Raw genomic sequence first — 22,889 nt, 5'->3', positions numbered from 1 at the left:
CTAAAGGCTTGGATGATATTTTATGGTACTTCTGATTTCATTTCAAAAGAAGAATTACCTAAATTAATTTCACAGCATAAGAACTAGAGTCACAAAGAAGGATTTATTTCTCTGCATGATATATTTCTGCATCTATATTTTCGTGTTTTATTAGGTGACTATGATTTACTTCCATTTTCAGATCATGGAGGAGTTTCTTTGAATGCTCATAATTCGAGTTCCTAATCACTTGAGAATTAATTTTTGCTCACACAGTTGGGAAAAAAAGTGGTTAAGAGGATTATTTTATGAAAGAAGATATCTACAAATATGCATTTTTTCTTTAAAATTCTCTTCCAACCTGTTGATCATAAGCCTGAGACTTAAACTAACAATATCTACTGGACTTACATACATTAGCAAAAAAAAAAAAAACCAAAAAAAAACAAACCCAAAAAAAACCCACCACATGATTTTATGGAGTCTCCAAGTCTTTGACCATTTTATCTTTTCTATGAGTTTCTGTAATCTGTAAACTGATTGTAGAACAGCAAGATAAAAAGCAATTTTGTTTTCACTGAGTCTAACATGTTTGTCAAAGCAGTGATACAATATCTTTCTGTTCTGGGCTGCAAAGAGACAACTGGTTTTTTACTTTCTTTTCCATAATTCATCTATTCTGGAATGAAAACAACTGAAAGCAATATCAAGTAAAAATCCTTCCTGAATTAAACCAAGGGAATGCTGGCCAACATGGACAGATGAGGCCTTATCTGTTGGTAGAGAACTTGTTCACAGTGTTCTTTTGCACAGGGTTCTTTTAGTTCTTTGGGAATTTCTCCCCGTGTAGACTGCTGTTTGGTTCAGAATATCTGAAAATACAGAAGATAGTATAATGATGTAGACTAGAGGGAAGGGCATGAAAGAGATTCAGAATTGCTTATCATTTTTGTAAACTTGGACATTTCAGAAATACTGGGCTTCCCTGTCTCTACATTGCTGTAATTTTTCTGTTCCTTTCTTCATTATGTTGTTCTTGGTCAAACCATAGGTTCATCCACTCCTTTTGCTCAGCTTGCATAAAACTCTGCTTCTCCATTACAGTGGTATTGGAAGGTTGGTTGTGAAAAATAAACAGAAGGGACATTTAACACTTCTGTTTTTCAGGGCATTCCTTTAGTGATTTGCAGCAAGGCAAAGCATCATACAAATAAACACAAATAGCTCATTAAGGAAAATTAAATAAGTAAATAAAATCCTATAACTGGCGGTTCCTCTTTTCTGTGCAGGACATTGTCTATCAGTAATCATTCCAGAGTGCAGCCATTAAGTTCAACATTTCCTCTGTGTTCAAATCTGATGGATTTTCTAGCTGTCTGTAAATCTGCCATTGGGTAAAAAGCACCAGTGGTATTATTCAATAACTCTACAGGTGTTCTCATAACCTGTGACATAGATCAAGCCTTCTAGCAAGCTTTTCTACATTAGAACCATCAGCATCTTTCAATACCATTGACAACCAAAGATGTTATTATTAATAGGTACCCTTTAAAGGTATTGAAATAATTTATTAAAGGTGTCAGAGAGCATTTGAAGTAATTTCTTAAAATATGTCAGAGAGTATTTGCTCACTGTCTAACCAACGTCTCTTTGGAGCAGGTAGGAGTTGCTCTCTCCTCTCTTTTCAGTACGATTGTTCAAAAATAATTCAAAATTTAGCGCAAATAGTTGAAGAATCAAAGCACACTGTTTTCTCAACCACTCTGAAGTCTCTAAATCTCTTCAGATTTAGCTGTCACTAATGTAGTGTTTGGACTGTAGTCCAGAGAGAGAGTAGGAATAGTGAAGACCATTTCACAAATAGAAGAAGCTGTAATCAAGTTCCCAGTCCCGTTCCCAAGCCCATTCTAGTGGTAACAGTCTCAGCAGGACTTAATTTTCCAACATAACTCAAAAATAACTCCACTTATACCAGGGGTTTATACCAACAACAGAGAAATCAGTGTCAGGTTTAAGAACTACAGTGACAAAATACTGGGTTCTGTTTCATTTCAGAACATTTCAAATGCTGATGCTCTTTGATGATGCTGTTTTTATCAATACAGCTATGAAACACTAAGGGGAAAAAAAGACTACACACTTCGTATGCTTGAGCTGCTCTTTTCCTAGAAAGGTTTCTAAAGAAAATGGGACAAGGTCAGTACTTTAATATTCATAGCCCAGTTAAGGTGTATAACAATGTATCAATATATTTGGGTAATTAAATTTATAATCTATTAACTGAAAAACAAAAAGTAATTTCAGGTAAATAATTTCAATATTTAAAAGCTTGAAAATGACGTCTGTTGAAAAGAGAAGAATTTTGTTAAAGAAAAGTATTATTTGAAACAAAATTACATTAACCAATCAACGACATTTCTGAAAACCAATAAAAACTTCAAACAGAAACTTTATGACTCTCTGAAAAAGAAAATCATACTGCCTTGACTAAAAAGAAAAGAGGCAAAAAAGGAAGTGATTACTGGCTGTGAATTTATATTCCAAGTTTTAGTTGGATGGTTGTATTGTAAATTCCTCAGATTCATTATGTTCACTCTGCCAAGAATTACTCTAATGTAGTAGATGAGAATTGTTCTAATGTATTACTGTTGGCTAGAAGTAATTATTTCCATTCAAAGAACTAATGACATTTACTAGTATTGCCATGCTGCTTTATTGCAGCTTTGAAAATAGATGGGAATACTGAGTGGTGTGGCATTCTAAACAGACTAAATTTAGAGTCCTGTTCCCTGTGCTTTCCACTCTGTTTCATGAGACCAAATCTGAACAGCAGCACTTTGTGTCAGGCCTGCAGTGGTGTAACAGAGTAGGTGGAATGGCACCTTGCATTAGACCAGACTCCCTGGAGGATGTGATTGGTCGCCCTGGGATGGAGTGTAAGATAATCAAGCTAATCCCTTTCCAGGGATTCCGTGTTATGCAGGATAACATGAAGATACTAGTTTTAGTCTGGAAGCAGGGAAGCCAAATCTGGCAGCACTGTGCCCAAAATAATTAGTCCAGATTCAGCAGGGATGATGAATTTTGCCTTGGCATCCAGAAATACAGCTGTATCATTTCTCTCTTGGTACAGATGGGTCAGAAGCCATTTAGGTTGCCTGTACCAAGAGGCAAAAGAGTCACATGCATGAAATTAAAACATGGGATCAGCTCACTCAACCTAACCTAGCCAGACAGAAGCTGTCTTCTTAACTGATGGCTCATGGTGTGGCCTTGCAAACCAGATGTTTGTCACAGAGGAGAAAGGTACAGTACTGTTGTCTTTTCACTTGGCTGCCTCTGGGCTTGAGCAGTTGTGCAAAACACAATTTCTGTGTTCTAGAGTAACTGATTTCATGCCTCCTGTGGTGGGTTTAGTACTGGCCAAACACCAGTGCATCCACTAGAATTATTTACTCATTTTCTGCTGTGAGATAAGGATCAGGAGGAGAGCAAAGCAGTCTTAAGATTTTAAAGGGTATAAGAAAACTTTATTAACAGAATTAAAAGAAAAATAGTAAGAAATCAGAATAAGCTTTCAGAATACTTCTCCTCCTCCCAACTTTTTTTTTTCCCACTGACAACGCAAAGAGACAAATTTGGTAATTTCAGTCAGTCTACCGCTCTTAAAATAATCTTTCTTCAGTCCATTTAGGGAGATGAGTCTCTCTTACCATGCCATGGAGACTTTTCCACAAGAAACAAATCTCTTGTGATTTTAATTTTCATGAATAGCAGCTGCCCAGAAATCTGCAATTGTGAGGTCCCTCCCATGGTTCTGGTAGTTTTCCCACAACTACCACCATGGGTCATTTCAGCTTACTGGGGTACAATTTTAAGGATGAGTTGTTCTAGTATAGAAACAAAAGTTCTCTTCTTTTATCTCTGGGAGCAGAAGTTTACTTCTTCCATTCCTGGGGCAAGGTGTTTCATGTCTCATTTCTCTCTGTTCAAGCTTCTCAGTGGATCACAGCTACTTCAAAATCTGCTTGCTGGTTCCTCTGCTCACAGGTTTAGTTAGAATACTACATCCCCCCATTGCATTCCATGGGTTGCAGAGAGAAAAAAGTCTGATGCATCAATTTTATCTTCCCCATAGCCTTACAAGAGAATTTCAGCCCAAGACTAAAGCATCTCCTCATTCTCCTCCCATTTGGGGTTTGACTCCTTCTTCACTGACCTTGGTGTCTCCATGTTATTTTCTTTACGTGTCTTCACTCTTTCCTTTTTTCACACCTGAGAGAAGATTGGTGTCTGCAAGTTTCATCTGTGCACTGAAAGAGTTATAATATCTCACCCAGGCCTGCGGATGGTTATGTGATCTCTGCCGGGCAGCGGCCACTCTGGCTGCATGGCTGTTTTCTGGCCCCTGCTGTGTTCAGTTCCAGTTCTGGGGCTGCTTTCTCCATGGGGCTGCAGGGCCACCTCTGTTCTTAGCCGCATGATTTTCCATGGCACCAGCAGGATGGCTCAGTGGCTCCTGGCCGGAGCGGAGCCCGGCTCGGTTCCACCGAAAGCCGAGTGGAGCCATCCTGGCCCGCTGGCCGTGGTTGGAACTCGGCGGCAGCAGTCTCAGCCGAGCTGTGCCGTGGGCTGAGCTGCCCCGGCCGTGCAGCATTGCGGGCCCAGCCGGGGCAGCACTGCAGCAGAGCAGGGCCCGGCCCCGCCAGGCTGCGCGGCAGAGCGCGGCCTGGACCGGTGTCCTGGTCTTGGCAGCATCCAGTTACTGTTCAAAGGCCAGAAGCGAGAGAGCTTTTCCCGGGGTTTGTTCATTTCTACATGTGATTTCACAGAGGTGTGTTCATCTTTTTTAAGTGGTTTAACAGAGTTCAATATTCAAAACTAGCCAGCTGATTGGTTCTGTCAGGTCTGAAGAAAGCTGCCAAGGTCCTTACAGGGAATGGCTTCCATAGCTCGTGGACTCCATCCCCAACTAAAAACCAAACTACCTTATACCATGACACCTTCTTAAGGAATGGTCTGAACAAAGTTGCAGTATCCTGGTGCAGTGCTAAGTTGCTCCTGTAGAAGTAATTGCACGTGTTTGGGTAAGAAAACATGAGGTGTAACATATCTGAGGGTCCTGCCCTACCTCCATAAATGCCTACTATTAAAACCACACTAATACCAGATTAAAATGTTTGCATATGCAGTTCTGGTGGGAATTCTCTTCCCCCAGGAGTTGAGCAGAAATCCAGCAACCTTACAAAGTAGGAATGTATGAAAACTCACAATTACATTGCCTTGGCAATGAGTAAGGACTGGGCATATTCCCCTGTCAAGAAGGGGCTTCTTAGCCTGTCTAGAAATCTATGTAGGTCTGTGCAAGAACCTATATTACAAATTCTTAGTACATGACATTTACCTGACCACATTTTCAGCAGAGGTAAGAATAACAAGCTAAATCATAAAGATAATTTTTATTGAGAGAAACAATGTATTTCTCTGGATTTTCTACAGTGAAGTTGTAAAACCTCCACAGAAAGATAAAAGAAGCCTGCTTAGAAGATTATTTGGGTATTTGAAGTCCCTGTCAACCAAATGTGCAGACAGGCTTTATTTTTCAGATGACAAATTTCTTAATATGAAGTCCCTTCTCAAAGGTGCTAAAATCTAGCAGCAGTACAGCAGTAGCCACGAGGATTATAAACAGGAATCTGTCAAGTCATAAATAATTTATTAGCTTTCTCTAGTCTTGTAGCAAATTCATCATCAGAATACATGGTGTGTGTAATTCTAACTGAAATACACACTCGACAGCTTTGCATGAGTGTTTGTATTGGGAATTACAAACTGGAGCACATGCAGCATCCTGCTCCTTTGTGACTGCTAAAAAAGGGTGTGAGGCAGGAAGTCAGTACCTCCCACTGCATCACCACATGATTCCCAGCTGCTGGTGCAATGTATGGGAACATAGCTGTTATTCTTTGGCTTGCAGACAGAACAGACAAGAACAGACAGGTTAAAACAGCTCTGAAAGCTGTGATTGGTGGTGGCAAAGGCTCAAGCAAAATAAGCGGTTACCTAAACTAAGCAAGTGCTGGACACAGAAAATTTGTAGGGGTAAACACTGGAGGGAAATCCTGTAGTTCTCCCAGCAGTGACCCCAACTTTACTCCAGGTTCAAGCCTTTCCCCAAAACAACTCATTCAAGTGCCCTCTCCCCGTGCATCCCTGAAGGCAATTTCCTCTTGCAATGCACCCCTGGTTCTGCTGTGCTTGCCAGGGCTGACACTGAAGGAAAAGGCTGTGCAGTTAAAGCTGCTTTAGTGGGAGGGAGAGGCAGCTGGCAGCCTTCTCCTTACATTCCTCCAGACAGCAGGGCACGGTGTGGGTACATGAGCTGAGTACTGGCAGTGAAAGCAGCTGCTTTAGATGTAACTGAATACACAAACAGACACAAGTGTCAGGAAATGGAGCTCATTTGGCCTTTGCTTCCAACCCACACAGGTAGATGGTGCCTGACAGAGCCATAATCTTGTGGTTGTGGAACTGAATTGTTGTCAAAATTAGTGAGTTATTTTGTCTTATCCTCAAGACAGTAAATGTATTTGTTTGTACTGATACGAAACCTGCAGCCCACTGAGTATATGGGTGGATACAAGCCAGCTCATGCTGCATCTTCCATGTACTTTTCACCACAGAAGGCTACAGATCGTGACACAGCTTGCTTTGCCACAAGGAGAATCTGTTTGCTGTCATTGCACATGTCCTGCACAATTTTCAAGATGTGATTTCACTGTACTGAATCCTTAAGGACCAAGGAGCATTTACATATGAAATAAAATTAAGTTCTCTACACTTTAATTTCCATGCAGCCTACCCTCTAAGTCCAAAGGTCTTCTCATACTGTTTTTGGCTAGTGTAAGAGTTAACTTTGAAGGAACAAGAATACTCTCAAATTCATCCTAGAAGAGTGACTTCAGTTTCCAAAAGAGAAAGAGAAATAGAGCCTGAACTGGTGCTTCCATCTGTAATCCCAGGAAAGCAGCATCTGTCTAGAGGGTGAGGTTTGGATTCAAATAGAGAATTTGCTGCAGCTATTAATGATGTATAAATATTTTTATTTTTTACATTGACTCTCTCAATTTTTCTGCTACCTGACAAAACCTTTTCAGATTATTGAAGGGCAATTATGAAGGCCTAAAATGTATAAACTAAACTGCTGACCTACAGTGAGCCTTGTTTGTGTTCTACCAAGGTAGAAATTTTCAGGTCAAAGCACAGCCCCATAGGGGTTAGGAATCTGGTCCAAATAATAATCTAAGCTCATTTTTACTATCGTAGAGAAAGAAATCTCTGTCCAGCAAGTTATTGATCAATTTATTGTCATTTTAAGATGCATAAAATGTCTGTCAAAAGTATGATGAGAAATTCTTCTACTCCTAAATGAAATAACACTTCATATAAAGAGAAAAAATTATTTATTAAATGAGGGGGACAATTTACGTAAGATAGTCAGCAAGGGGAAAAATCAAGAATCAGCAATAAAATACATCAATAAGCCTGGGTAATTGAATCAGTTGCAAATGTTTTTAGACTTTTTTCTGCACTCCCAATCTGAAGCAGAGTGAGTGGCTGTAGCAAAGCTCTATTTGGAGATACTCTCCAGTTCCATATTTGCCATCTGGAAATGGCGTGACAGAAACACACTGATGTGCATTTAAACACGCACCCACACTCTCAGAGGCCCCGGTTACATAAGAGTATGAAGCAATTAAAGCCTCCTGGTTTAGAAATAATGTTATTTATTGCAGCTGATTTCATGCCTCCTTCTTACATGCAGTGCTTCTTAAGACCACAGCCTTGGTGTGCCCCGTCCCCATGCTGGGAGGAGGCATTTCGTGCCATGGCTTCAAGTCCCTTTGGTCCTAATGCTGCAGCCAGGGAATGAACAGGAGCACAGTAAAGCTTCTCCTGCATATGCATTTGATTTCTCAAGCATGGAAATGGAGTCAGGAAGGTAGAAAAAAATCACAGTAATTTCAGATGTTGTCAGGCTTAATTTGTAGATTTAATTTGTGTAATTAAGTCATAGAAGCACTAGGTCTTAGGGGCATCGGATGCCATCAGACTTGCACTGCTGAGTTAAAAAAATAACATACTTATTTTCTGTGTGCATTTCAAATTAAAATTACTTGCAGCCGAAAAAAAACTTCATCATTCAAGGCTTATGGGGTTGAAATCTGAAGGCATGGTGGCAGTTAAGAGATTTACATAACAAATTATAAAAAGGCAGAAACTATGTAACTTCCTTTAAAAGTAAAGATATGTCAAATAAACATAAAAACATAAAAAGAACTATACTAATGAAGTTACATTTGATAGGAAAAAATGCTGCACCTTACTGCCCTCTGTACCAATTAAAGTGTTAATGTTGCAATCAGTAGCACTTAGGGTTTTTTGTTGATAAACCTTCAAAACAGGGAGATATGTTCATTTTTCCTTGAAAAAGTCAGGTTCCCTCAGTTCACGTCCTATCTGGACCAAGTAGACTGTGTGCAGATGTGTTACCACAAGAAGTTTCTTAGACATAGTTTGATAATGAATTAAGCATTTGTTAGAAAAGAACAATAGAAGAAGTTCCATGTTAGAAACATACAATTTTTTTTTCTAAACTTGTCTTCTTTTGTGTTACCCGGTACTTCATCATGTATTTTCCTAGGAGTAAGAGTATCCCAAAAATCTCGAAGTCCATACTTCTGACAGGTTTTGCTTCTTTTCCTGTCAAGATCCTCTGGTTACTCAATGACTAGTGTTTCTGGCAGACTTTTTAAAATTTTTACCATCTTCCAGTATAGTTCACAGTGCCAAAAGTAGCATTTCCAATTAATTAATCTGTGAATGAGAGCAGCTTCCCTGAGGTGGTCTTATGTTGTGCTCTAACCCTTAGCTTGTGCTCAGTTCACTTTTCTCAGCAACTGAGTGGTTGCAAAATTTTTATCTTGGCTCCAGCCTCTGTTTTCATGTTGAGCTGATATATAATGCAGAAAAAGATAAAAAAATCAAGTAATCAACTTGAAACAAGTAGGTTCAATACCTATGCTTCACCTGATAAGCAGTGTCTGCAGCTCCCTTCTCTAGGTCCTATTTCTCTTCCATCATTGCTACTACCCCTCTACCTTTTTTTTTTTTTTTCCTACCATGGTCTATTTTTTTTCTCCCTGTGATGCCCAATCCTCACACAGGGTTTGGCAGCTTTCTTCCTTTGCACTCTGGCTGGCTGGCTGGCCAGCAGCACAGTGGGCTTCTTAACAGCTGTCCACTTTCATATGCCACATATTGTGCACAGCATCCCATAATAGATAAGATTTATTAAGTGTTTAACTGGAAATCAGGCACTAATCAAATAATCAAGCTCTGCTGTTTCGAGCACATATTTTTCAGAATATGTCCTCTACTCACATGTCCTGCCAAGAGTTTGACCTGAGATCGTTCCAGTTATTACATTGATCCACTGCCTTAGGCACTCTGAGCCAGCGAAGGGCAAGAGAGCAAGTACCGAAGAGAGAGACAGACATCTTTACACAGAGGGAAAACCCATGTGCAAGATGTTAATCAAACAGTAGGTGGTAGCTCTGACTCAAAAGACTTCATTATCTAAGTTACAAGTCTTAATACTTTGATAAAGGAAACAAGTGAGCCAAAAGAAAAGCATGTAGGAATCCAGCTGGCGTGAAAAAAAACCCAAATTTTTTTCTTCTCCAGTGCTCATTGTCCTGAGTTTACAAGTTAGAAAGGGTGGTCCTGATTACAATTTACCACCTGTCATCATCAGATTGAAAGACTGTGTGTCATAGTAAAGGGAAAGGGTGTTGCAAAAGTTGTCTGTAGGAAGTTTCCCGCAGCTAGGAGAGGTAACAGAAGAAAATAAAGGTTTTGGGGATGTAGGGAACCTCAAAAGCAAGACTTCAGCTGAGGATGACCTGCAGCTCAGGTAACAGGATTATTTGTATCATAGAAATCTCTCTGTATTTAGCATACTTTCTTTAGATGCTGTTAACATTTGCTACTGGAATGTTAGGAATTGGTATGAATAGGTATTTGAGTAATTGTAAAATTAATTAATGTACTTCAAAACTATGTTACCTTTCGTCCTTCCTCTTACCAAATGCTGATAATGAAATGTTCCACTCAGACATATTGGCAATTCCAGAGAAGCCTGAGGAAGTCCCACAGTCCATTTTTTTGAATGTTGCAAGTGTTAGTGGTGCTATAGTACCTGCTCAAAACACCTGTGGTTAATAGGGACTTAGAAACTGACAGTGATCCCCTGTAACAACCTGAAGTAACTGATGTAAAATGTATCTTCGGAATTAGAAAGGTTTCCCCTTGCTAACTGACATCTTCTTTGTTGCATTCTAAGCCCATCCTATCTTGACTTGGCAGGTCAAAAAGTCAGCAGCGAGTCAAGTCAGCAATAGTCTTTCAGGTCTTTGAAGACTGATATATCTTATCCCCTCTATGTCTTCTCTGTACTGTGTTAAATACAAGCTGTTGCAGATTCTCCTTCTCTTTACACATCCCACTAGAGCATATGCCACTTTTCCTTCTGCAACAGCTTGACAGTAGTCCACATTCATTTTGTAAGCTACATTTTGCTCAGAGCTGCTTCTTATTCTCTGTCCTGTATCTATACGCATTCAGTATATCTATATATATGTATATACAGGATGGGGATACTGTACACAGTATTACTGTTGAGTATAGAACTTGAATGTGTCATTAACTGAATGACATCACAGTTTTTTCAGGCTGTTTTCTGAATTTATCAAGATCTTGACACAAATACAAGACGGGAAAAAGAAAAGATATAGCAGAATATTTTCTGTCATTACAGTCATTGCTTTTTCTATTAAAGACAGAAACTTAAACAAATCCTGTCCCAAAAAAACAAAACCAAAACAGACAAACAAACAAAAAACCCCAAAAAACATGCAAGCAAAAATGAAACAAAACAACAATTCTGTCACAAAATGTGTTTAAGGTTGAATTCACCACTACTGTGACAGGCTTCTAGCTTAAAATTTCTTTACAACTTTCTTATAGATAGTGACAATTTCCCGTGACATTTTCTCCCACAGAAGGAATGCTGAAAACCCACAAAATAAAGCCAGAATGGGAACTCAGTCCTCTCAGTATCTCTGGTAGTGTACAAGTTAATATCAAGTCACTTAAAGTAACCATGAGGAAGCCACAAGCCACAATATTTTACTGCTGCATTTGGTCACTTCAAAACATGATATTCTTTTTTTCTTTTTTTTTTCTTTTTGTTTAATGAGATGTGATGTTTCTCAGCTTCTAGGAGCCATAGAGAAAGCTCAGCTTGTTGAACTTCTTGTACTATAATAGAATCCAAGAGAAATAGTCCAGTTCATAACACATCAAATTACAGATAGTTATTGAAGCAAGAGATGCTGCGCTCCCTCTGTTTATAACATAGGATGGAAAGTAATTTAAAAGGGTAATGCAGGAATCAGCACAGTATTTTTTCTGTGTAATATTTAGGATAATGTGTCCAACTTCCTATTTCCATATTACAGCATACACATCAAAATACTGCAAGAAGTAAAACATTAAACAAAGATTGGAATTTCTAAGTTCCAATCTAAGTGCCATTGGAAAAAATGGTGTACTTGTATTATCTCAAAATAAATGTGATTAGTAGCCAAAGATTAGAAAGAAAAATTAAGGCCTTATATCAGTCTTGCTGAATATCTGTAATCCTGTGACATCCAAAATGTCTATCCAGAACTGAATAATATGAGAAATCTATAGAGGTGTAGTAAAGCAGCACTTGTCAAAATTGAGAATATCTCCATTTATTAATTTCATATTTTAATATTGAGCCAGAGTAAGGGTTCTTCACCTCATAAAATAAAAATTACAGATCATAGTCACCTTCTGCTGCAAAAGATGGAGAGCAGCTTCCAGGCATGAGGGTCAACACAGATCTTTCTCCATTCTTTCTCAATCTGAGAAAGAAGGAAGGAGGTTGAGAAACAACAGCTCACACAAATGCTGCCCCATCTCCAAACTCAAGCAGCTTAAGGTGACATGCAAAAAACCAAATCCACAGCTGTCACCTTGCTGTGGGAACAGGTAGGGCAAGTAAAACCTGGACTGGCATGATTTAATACCTGCCAAGGTTGCTGCTGCTCAGAAGATCTACTTTATAGTACAAAAGAGTGCAAAATCTGTGAAGACCAACTGTGGTTTATACATGACATCCATGACAGGATGGATTTGTAAAAGACAGCTCTGAGAAGTTGCTAGGTAACAGTGTCTTGTCCTCACAACTGCCGGGTGCTGATCATCTGTTCTCATGATGCTCTGCTGCATCCTCTTGTCCTTGCTCAAAACTAGTGTGGATACAATTTTTTTATTTAAAAGTAGATCTGAGATGATCTCTCTAATTTACTAATGTTTCCTTTGCCAACCTTTTGAAAGTCTGCCTAATTCATCACACTTACACCAAACACAGCACTTCATATTTCTGGGAAATTACTGCCTGGTTCTCAATGCTCACTCTTTCTGACAGACCAATAAGGAAATTTTACAGCAGAAATCTTACCCCTCTGCCTGATTTTATTAAGAGAATACATGACCTACAATATTGCATTCAGTATAGTGTCAACCAAAAAAAAAAAAAAAAGTATTCCAGCCACACATACAGGGGTATCTGAGAAAAAACTAGCTCTGCACCAAGACTCTCAGAGGACCTGAAACAGTCTAGGGGAACAAAGATGGTAGTACCAGAACAAATCCAAGTATAAGGCAAGCTCCCCACAACCCATAATAAAACACATCTGCTGCAGACATAACATCACTGGGATTTGTATGATTGAATGTGACAGCCAAGGAACTCTGACACTAGCAGTGGCTTTGCTTGGGCTTTGTTTTTTTCCAAACATGTTAACACGGCTTAGCCATTCCCTTGCTTCATTTCACTGTGGCATTTCACTGTGGCATTTTGTCCTTCCTGTTGTTTTTAAAAGCAGGGTGAGCAATACATTATAGATCATTGTCATCCAGAGTTAGCAATTCAAAGCTAAGAAGTCACTCTCTGAGGAGTGAGCTGGTACAGCAGCTCCCTGGGGCCTCAGGTCTGAGGTGAGCACAAGACCTCTAAAGAACAGCTTAGCTGCCCATCTGTTCACTGTGATGCTTTACTCCCCAGCAATGCAGGCAAAAGGCGTGAAAACCTGGCTGCAAGAACCCAAGGAAAAGAAACAAATTCATTTACTATGCAGAAGGCTCTCAAAGGCCATGTATCTTTGGTCAGATCCATTGTAACAGGAGATGTAACTCCAATTGGTTCTTCAAGTGATCCCAAAATGCCCAACAGTGGTGTTCTGCTTCTGGCAGTTTCTATCAGTTCCAGTCAGGAGAAGAGTTATTAGCTTAATAAATTCTGTTCAGCCAGAAGCCAAATATTCTCAAAAACAGCTTTTTGGAAGTAGTCATCATATTATTCTGCTGGGCTTCTTATTTTTCAGTGTATTGCCCTAAGCATGCTTTGTACTATCTAGAATTAATGTTAGAGACTCTCTAAAGGCAAACAAGAGTCTTTGAGGTTGCCTGACACCCTTTCCAACAAGTGCCACAATTTAAGTGCATCTGAAACCCCCCTCACTCATGTTGTAGACATTCTTCCCAAGTAGGCCAGAGATTTGCTTTTTCACCAAGGTTAAAGCTGCACACTCATTAGGTACCATGACTTCAAGCTGGGCTGTACAGTACGCCCCTGAGAGAAGCTGTCCTCTACCCACGACACACAGTGTGCCTCTGAAGGCAGAGCCTCACCACTCTGCCAGGATTATCCTGCTTGAATAATTCATCACATCCTACTGCCAGTGGCGTTTGCTATTTGAGGACCTAGTTCATTAAAATCTCTTCATAACAAAGGCACATAGTTTATGAAATAAAAGGCAATGGCACATCTGATCACTGCTGAACCATAAAGTTTTCCTTAAAATTTTTGTGAAGTTCAACTTTTTCAGGCACAACATAGATTTTGGTGCTTACTTCAGCCCCTTACCCCTTCCAATTTCTTTTTTCAGTGCACAATGCAACTAATTTTAGCATCTTATCAGCACATAATACTTTCAGAAATAGTCTCTATGCCCTGGTATCTTTACAGTTCTTCAGAGTACACTTGAGTTCGCAATTTACCAAATGTTGCTTCCTTGTGACTTTTATAGTCAGTCACAGTCAGTCTTTCAGGACATACCTTCATCCCATTATTGTGCCAGTACAACACACTCCCCCATTCCAATGTGCAGAAACTTGGTCAGCTGCCTACAGGCACAGCAACCACATCTTTTCCTCCTCCAGTAAACACAGTATTTTCTAGAAGCTGTTGTAGAGCTGCATAGTTTAGCAATCTTCTATACCCTGTATATGTTTGAATCTGTTCCTTCTTCTTACAAAAGCTTCTGTTGCAACTTAGAAAAATATTCAGCAGATTTCTTTTTTTTAATCTGAAGCTTTGGTAGGAGTGATACTGGACACAAAAGGAAGAGTTCAAAGAAAACTGAGACTTTTCATACACATATCACAGCTGTAGATTTCCACTGGTTCTCTCTGCTGCCATAGTGCTCTTTCTTCACTGTTGTATTGCATGGGCTGCCAGTCTTGGATTAGCTTCAGCTGTGAGCTGTTTGGAACAGTAGTCTTGAAATAATTTGTTTGTAACCAGAGATTTCACATATCACAGCTGCAGGCTGTACTATGCAACTTCCCATTTCTCTTTTGTAAATAATTTTGCAGACATTTCAAATCCTAAATCCCTAATTTGCTAGTGTTGGCTAAATGTTATGCAGTAAAGTCTTCTTCAGTGACTACTGGCTTCTCAAAACTTCCCTCTTCATAACACAACAAATTATTAAGAACAATAATTTTGATATTTGCTACCTGATTAGCACTAGATTTAATCTTTCTTGTAGTCATCTCAATGCCAAACTAGTCAGTACAGTTTTTCATTGCCACAGATGTTCACCCATTAACCTTGCTGGAAAGCACACTTCACAATATAAACCAGGAGCTGTGTGTATGAATGCATTCCACATGAAAAAAAAATCCAGTCTTTTCATTATTTTTAAACCAGTTTGAGATAAGTACGAGGTCTACAATTTTACAGTAAATAGAATAGTATGATTAAGCTCTCTTTGAGTATAAGGAGTGAGTTTAGTTCGTATCATACTTCTATTTGGAGCTGCTTGTCTCTATATCAGATCCACTTCAGAATGGATCATCCAGAGGCTTCCTAGACAAGTACATGAATGCTTGTTTTTAACTGCCTGTGTTGTATGGCACAACAACATAATTTCCAACAGACATCAACATCAGAAACAAAATGACAGTGCAGATTACCATCATTCTACCTGAGCCACAGAAATTATATATCGAGGTCAAAACTAAACAACTGGGACTCTAGGAAGTGTTTTAGCTAGTTGAGCTCACCACATGCCCAGTGTGCCCCTTCAGTGAACGTCTCTGTCTGTCATAGAACTTTTAAACAAAAGTGTTCATAAAATGCAAAAGTGGGAAGCAGAAGACAAGTCAGGTACCCAGAAATTTCACTGAGAAGTTAAACAAGCAAAACACTTGCAAAAAAAAAAGTTTATAAGATTTTCCATTTTTTTCTAATGAATGGATACCTACTAATACCATATGTCAGCTCAAAGTCCCCAGAGCACATCACATACTTGTTCATTTGCCTGCATTTCTCACTTCCTAGCTTGCTGTGACCATAACGGAAAAGGTATATTACTGTTCATGAGATGTTTCTAGTTTATCCCCTCTCTTTAAAACTGGTTGTTAGTTCACCCATTAACACTAACTGCAGCAGCAGAGCTATCAGATGTGGAAAACCAATTCTCTCACTAAACATTTAGAACTTTATAGAGTAATAAGGCAGAAAGCAGCTAATGCAGCATGCAATGTGCTAGCAGAATGTGTGAAGCACTACAGCTTAGATAAACCCATTTGAGTCTAATTCACCTTTTGCATGATCTCAGTAAACATTTCAATCTACTGAATAAATGTGTATTGGTGAAGGGTGATTGCCTAAGTCAGAAAAGCCAAATTCTCCTCAGTTGACATTGCAGCTGCATAAACATCCAGGATTTAAACCACCAAAAAACTGCAAACTTTTCATAAACTCTACCTTGGTAAAAATGGCAGAACTGTTGAGGTTGGGAGCCACCCCTACAGGTAATTTGGTCTAACTCCCCTGCTCCAGTAGGGCCACAGTAAGTGTGTTGTACAGCACCATTCTCAGACAGCTTCTGAATATCTCCAAAAATTGAGACTCCGTCACCTCTCTTGGTTACGTGTAGCAGTGCTCAGTCACCCCTCACAGTGAAAAGCATGTTTTGTGAAATTCAAGAGAAACTTCCTGTGTTTCAGTTTGTGCTTGCTCACTATTGTCCAGTCACTGGGCACCACTTAAAATAGCCTGGCTCTGTCCTGTTTCCACAGTCCCTTCAGGCATTTCCAGACATGAATGAGATTGCCCCTCAGCTTTCTTCTCTCCAAGCTAAACAGCCCCAGCTCTCACAGCCTTCCCTCACAGGAGAGGTGCTCCTGTCCCTTAAACACCTTTGTGGCCCTTAAACTAAACCTTCTCCAGTAGTTCCACGTGTGTTTTGTTCTGAGGAGCCCAGAACTGGGCACAATATCCAGCTTTGTTCTTGCCAGAGCTGAGTAGAGAAAGGATCACCTTCACCAACTTACTGGCAACATTTTGTTTGACAAACACAGCCCAAGGTACCATTAACCTTCTCTGCAACAAGGGCACATTCCTGGCTCATGTTCAGGCTACTTTCCAGGTGAGTATTCACCAGTGTATACCAGTGAATGGTGGTGGGTGTTCCTACCCAGAGGCAGGAATATATGTGTGTATATAAATATTTCCCTTCATGATTTGCATCAAGGAAATGCAAATTTCTTAACCAAATGCTAATTTTCTCCTCTGGGGTAGCTGCAGGGAATGTTTTAAGCAATAAATACTAATTGAGTTGAGAGTAGCTGCTATATCCTAACTACTTGGAAGGATGAAAGGCAATTTCCCTCCTAAGGAATCAAAAAATCGCTTGAGATTGCAAGTCTACCAAAATTTCAAGCAGAAATGTACTAAAACCTTCAGAGGAGCCACATGCTTTCAGTTCCCCAGGCAATGACAAATACACTTTGCCTTGGTTCTGAATCAAAGAAAAAGGTCTCAAAAAATATACTCAGTACAAAGACACTATTTCTAGTGCCAGAGCTGTAGCTTTCCAAAGGATTCACCTCCTACATCGTAGTAGGTGGTAGGTTAAAAGGATGCCTTTAGTAGTTGAGTTCCAGACCCTCTTTCTAGGCCGAAGACACTATGCTGTCTTTTGTTTTGTCACCAGTTCCCAAAGTCTACACATTCTCAATCTGAACAAGTCTTGCAAAATTAGCAGCAAAGGAAACATGCTGATTTATTTTTAATTTCTCTTTCTTTCTGATTTTCAAATTTAAAAGTTTAAAGAGCCTTCAAGAGACATATTTCTTCCCATGTATACCTATTTTGACATTTCTTACCAAATAAGTGTGACATTTTCTATAACACAGTATAATAACTACAGTCCTTTAATGTGTGTAATTAATTAAGTCTCAGAACATCTCTGGGAAATAGACAAGATTTATTATTTTACAGGTGAGTGAGCTGAGACACAGAGAAGTTAGGACCAAGAAAAAACAAGAAAAATGCTCAGTGCAAACTCACCACAATAATTTTTACACAAATGCTGTTAAGTTTACATTTCTTGATACTACCAGCTTATTACTTTTCAAGAAGACATTCAGAATTGTTTGTTTATTGTGAATTGAAACTAGTTTTAAATAGTCTGTTAGGCTCTCGCCCTACCCCCAACCTTATTTTGCTCCTTCCTTCAAAGTTTAGCATATAGCTTGAAAGTCTGTATTTTCAGCATGTGAAGATGCCACACATAGATGACTTATGAAGGTCATTAGAGAAATAAAAAAAATAAATTTCTGAAAGTGGTTATGGTAGAGGATAGTGGATTAATCAGTGTTACCTGTCACTTGTACAGTAGATTGGAACATTATCATAACATATTTTAGCAAAAAAAAATCTATACTATGTCTAGTCCTACTATGGTTTATAAAACAAACCACTGAATGTTGTAAATAGGTGAAATAGTAAATATTGGCTAAATAGCACATAAAAATTAGAACAGTAAAGCATGGCATGGTGGATATAGCTGCCAATAAACCATGTTTTTAAAATTCTGACAGCATTCTAGGGCTAGAATGATTTTCTTGTCTCCTTGTTTCCAAATTCTTTGCTACATCTTCAGATAAATGCCTGATTTTTTAAAAACTGCTAGAACCCACAGACTTGCTCTTCGGGTGTGTTTCAGCATGTGGCACATACCCGGGGTTTGTGCCTGGCTTTTAAAGTCCTGGGTGTAGTTGTAGAAGGCAACTGTAGACCTGTTAATGGCCATTGGAGTTAAGGCAGAAATAGATGAGAACTTGTTAAAAGTCTGCATGACACTCCATAGCGTGTCAAAGAAAAGACACCTAAACAAAATAAATCTCTATCAGGACATTTTTCAGGAATTGTTTTTAGACTTTTCTCTTTCCAAACCACAGAAGCCTTGAAGAGTATGTCCCAAAAAACTGTTGGCATCACATGTCAGATTTCTGAAATGATTGCCCAGGAGTTTTTTCTCATAAAACTGTCCTCTGAAGAAAGATAAAATATCCTCAGTATAACTGGGCTGGCAATCTAAACTAAAAATGGTAATCAAAGGATTAGCAATGTCATATTCTGCAAAACAGACAAATTGCATTAATGCAATTGCATTAATTCACATTTGTTCCAACATAATTTTTGAGCGTATTTTTCTTTTTCTTTTTAAATTATTTTCCCATTTGTGTGGCACAATATTTATGAGTCCATTTCAAAGGTGTTTTATCACAGGGTTTTGACTCATCTCCGTAGGTGGCTCTTTAGCACAGAGCAGAGTTCATTTACAGAGCAGTTGTTTTAACATCTGCCACCACTCAGCAGGACAGGTGACCTATTTTATATTTTGGCTTTTGTATAAGTCTTACAGTGCCATGTGGTCCTTTAGACATTGTGATCTGGTTCTAAAGATCATCCTTTCTAAGCTCCTTCTTTGTTGTGTACTTGTTTCTTCAAAGCCTGAAGCTTATATGTTCAAGTAAACTACTAAGAGTTTAGTCAGCACTAAACAGTATAAACCCAATGCTTAGTTAAGAGAAACATGCCCTATTTCAATTCATGCGCATTGAAACCGCACTAATAACTAGCACTTGGCGTGTCTAGTTTTCCTTTTGATAAACCTGTGTTTATGAAGTGATGCGTGTGTTCATGATGAAGTGAACCATGCACTAACACAAGGTCCTGATGCACTTGCATCTTGGTTTCCCAAGGAGGACCAGAGTGCATGTCACTACTACAGGCATGTGTCAGGGAAGAAGGCACAGAACATCTTTCCAGTTCTTGTCCATATTATAAGTTTTTTTATAAACTGGTCCTTGCATACCAGTCCCTGGACCAGAACCTACATGTAGTGCTAATTTGCTGAATCTCATACAGGTGCAGTAGTATTATTCTCAAACAGACATAGCAAAGCTTCTTTTTACTTATTTGTCTGTTTAGATGGATGCTTCATCTCAGGTGGCTACATAACTCTTTCCTAATTCAAGCTCCTTCCCGCACCTACACAGACACAGGATTTTAATCATTTGTGATGTACTTACAGTGGACAAACAAGTGAACAAAAATTCACCAAATTCACCCAATTTCCTTGGTGGGTTGCAAAAGATACGTGAGACAGGAAAACATAAAAACACAGAACTCTCCTGCCATGTAGTTGGAGAGATGATTTGTCCTACTGGCATCAGAGGCTGATGATAATTAAATGCAAACTAAAAACAGGAAAGCAAGCTGGTAGGTACTGAACATGAAAGAACAGTTCACCATGGGAAGTGTAATTATACTTTTAGGCTTTAACATTAAAAAAATTCTAAATAACAGCTACTTCTGTATTGACTGGTGTCAACACAAGATGGTTTTAATGTTCTGGACTTCTAGGAGAAGTGTGTATTCCTGTCCCTGAGTTTCAGAAAGCATTTCTCACCCGGCACCACCCTAGTATTTGTTAGGATCAAAGTGAAGGAGAAATTCCCATATGGTTTCTGTGACTCAGAAGCTGACCAAGAAATCCCTGAAAAATCACACCAAGAAATAGCTTGATGTAAATTCAGAAAGGTGGAAAAAAAACATGATGTAGAGATAGATGTCTTGGGCACATTTTTATTAATTGAATCCAGCTAGAAATGCCAGAAGAGGAAGAATAAATGTGGGAGATGCCAAAGCAGGAAAAACATGGGAAGAGAAAATGAAAGGCCAACATTTGCTACTTTATTTTAATCATTATTATTTAAGAATAAATCCAAACGTAAGCCAGAAGAACATGTTATTCACCAAGTCATTTGTGTTGCCAAACAAAAGTTAGAAAGCTCTTACAAAAGCTCTGAAATATTGTAAAACAAAAATGTCATTGAGACTCCTCAAATGCCAAATGAGGACCTAAAAACATGAAAACAGTGATTCACTTCCTCTAGGAAAACCACAAAACTGTTCAGTTCAAATAATCTGCTTCCATTATTTATGGTGTTCATTAAATATAAATATGTTTTCCTATGTTCTGCTGATCAAATCATGAAAATACTCAAGCCTCCTCACAAAAATGAACTCCAAGCCTGAATCCGCTACCCCCACCAGGATTAGGCGAGGTCATCTAGAAGGCCACAGAAACAGGCTTCATGTGTCATGCCCCTGTAGCAAGGACTTTTCACAAAGTAACTCTACAGCACACCTTCCCGCAGATCACAGGTGTCCTGGTGTATCCACTGTCACCAGCAGAGCTGCACACACCTGCACGACGGTCATGGGCACCCTGTTGTTCACCCTGACTTCCACACCACAGGTGGACTTCACCACCAGCTCATGCTGCAAAAAGGTCATCTTTATCCATTTTTTCCACAGTTCACCTTATCTTTCTCCCAAAGAAAACTTGTGGATTTGGGCAAAGTAAAGCCACTGGCTGTTTGAATAGGTCCTTTGGCTTGGATGGCTGATACACCAGGTTTAATGAGCATACAGCAGAGAACATCTTCTCAACACAGGCTGAGCCAGTTACAGTGGGACACAAGAAGGCAAAACTTCAGGCTCCTGCCTGTTAGATCTCTGGAGATTAGTACTTGTTCTTTCAGTGTCACCAGGAAGTCAGCTGCGGGCCAGGCTGTGGACTCCATTATATGTACACATTATAATGTTTCCTATTAAGATGATGCTGGAATTAGGAAGATACAAGAAGCAGGAAGGAGTAGGTGTCTGAGCATGCATCACATACACTTGACTTACAGCAAAACTAACAGACATTTTTTCTACTTTCATATTCAAGAGAAATTACATGAAATAGCCACTAAATAAACTAAATATCCACTACAGCTAACAATGACTGCTCAAATATGTTGAATATAGTGAAGAAAAGTGAGTTAGGAACACATGACAGAAACCTCATTCTTTTGAATTCCGTATTCTGATGTAGATTCTGGAGCAAATGGAAAATAAGTGCTACAAGTCAACCTTTTCATGCAGCATCTTCCAGCTTCTGTGAAAAGTATGAGACTTGTATAAGAAAGCTGAGCTTTAAAACATCTAACAGATTGCAGGCTTCAGAGTTGCCTTGGAGAGATAAAAAAAAAAAAGAAAAAAAGCAGACATGCTAGCTAGAATAAGCTGAAAAGTATATCAGAATGTTAGGAAACTATGAAAAAATATGTTGAAGTAACCCTCACGCTCTAAAGGTCCAGTCTTGTATCACTGGTGGGGAGGAGAGATGTTTTGGCAAGGTGATCTGTGAGTTTTCATGATCATTGATGCTTTCAACAGGAGAGGATTACTGAGTAGCAAATAACTTGCCTTTCTTCTCTATGGAAAGAGATCATGTTTCTTATGGATTCATTTCAAAATTAGTTAAGCTTGACCCATGATTTCTCTGTGGGATTACTTCTTCCTTCATATTCTAAAACATCTTATATCAAGTCCATTGAAAAACAAATTGAATATATAAATGAACTTGACACAGCCTTTCATACTAGTCATTTCTGTAATCAGTAGACAGTTATTCCTATGATAAATGAATATTTTTATATTCACATAGTAAAAGGCTAAAATGGAAAGTAGACTATCCTATAAGAGATGAATTTGGAAGCAAAAATGAAAGAAAAGGATTTCAGACAAAATAAAATTCTTAGGTTTAGAAAAATTTTTGAATTTCTTTATCTTGGTATCATGATATTCATCATTGCATGAGTATCTCTGTCTTTAAAGTACTGAGAAAATGTTGAGAATTTTCTTTTTCTTCGTGCGTGATGTTCTCATAAAAAAGCATGTTTTTGCTATTTGGGGCATCTTTTAGGTTAAAATCCTAAACCATGGTGGAACTGATATGGTTGGCTGTTGCAGGGGGTGAAACATCATTTTACTCCAAAACAAAGCCTCTACAAATACTGTCTTTGTAAACATATTCCCATGATTGAAAGTAAAATGAAACTTTGTAAGATAATGGGCTTATTCCTCTAGTTTGTTCAAAACTAGTCAGTTCACAAGTGAACTTTGTTACATAAAAGACATCAGTTTTACAAAGAAAGGAAAACCAATTATGTGGTACACAATAAGCAAATAACAAAAATGGAAACAATTGCAGAAATTCAGGCCAATTGCTTCAAAATTCAGGTTGTCGGAATAGTCAAAGCGGTATGCACAGACTTTT

At 38.8% G+C, this 22,889-nt stretch overlaps 1 protein-coding gene across 10 annotated transcripts in view; it reads left to right on the top strand.

Moving 5' to 3' along the window:
* The window catches only part of GABRB1 (gamma-aminobutyric acid type A receptor subunit beta1), a 112,385-nt gene that overhangs the window by 17,492 nt on the left and 72,004 nt on the right, over positions 1-22,889 (top strand). Inside the window, exons 1-2 of one of the 10 annotated variants that reach the window (XM_064418256.1) lie at positions 2,086-2,175; positions 3,113-3,285. The exons of 8 other annotated variants lie outside the window; for them this stretch is intronic. In XM_064418256.1, the coding sequence (XP_064274326.1) occupies positions 3,235-3,285 (51 nt within the window). In that variant the 5' untranslated portion in view covers positions 2,086-2,175; positions 3,113-3,234. Of the gene's footprint in view, positions 1-2,085; positions 2,176-3,112; positions 3,286-4,692; positions 4,814-22,889 lie in introns of those variants that run through there. One more of the 10 variants, XM_064418259.1, reaches the window with a different exon arrangement.

Source organism: Passer domesticus, chromosome 4 (genome assembly GCF_036417665.1).
Source record: "Passer domesticus isolate bPasDom1 chromosome 4, bPasDom1.hap1, whole genome shotgun sequence".
Classification (NCBI taxonomy): domain Eukaryota; kingdom Metazoa; phylum Chordata; class Aves; order Passeriformes; family Passeridae; genus Passer; species Passer domesticus.
The sequence above is the reverse complement of the archived record's forward strand: the minus strand, read 5'-3'. Positions and strand labels throughout refer to the sequence as shown.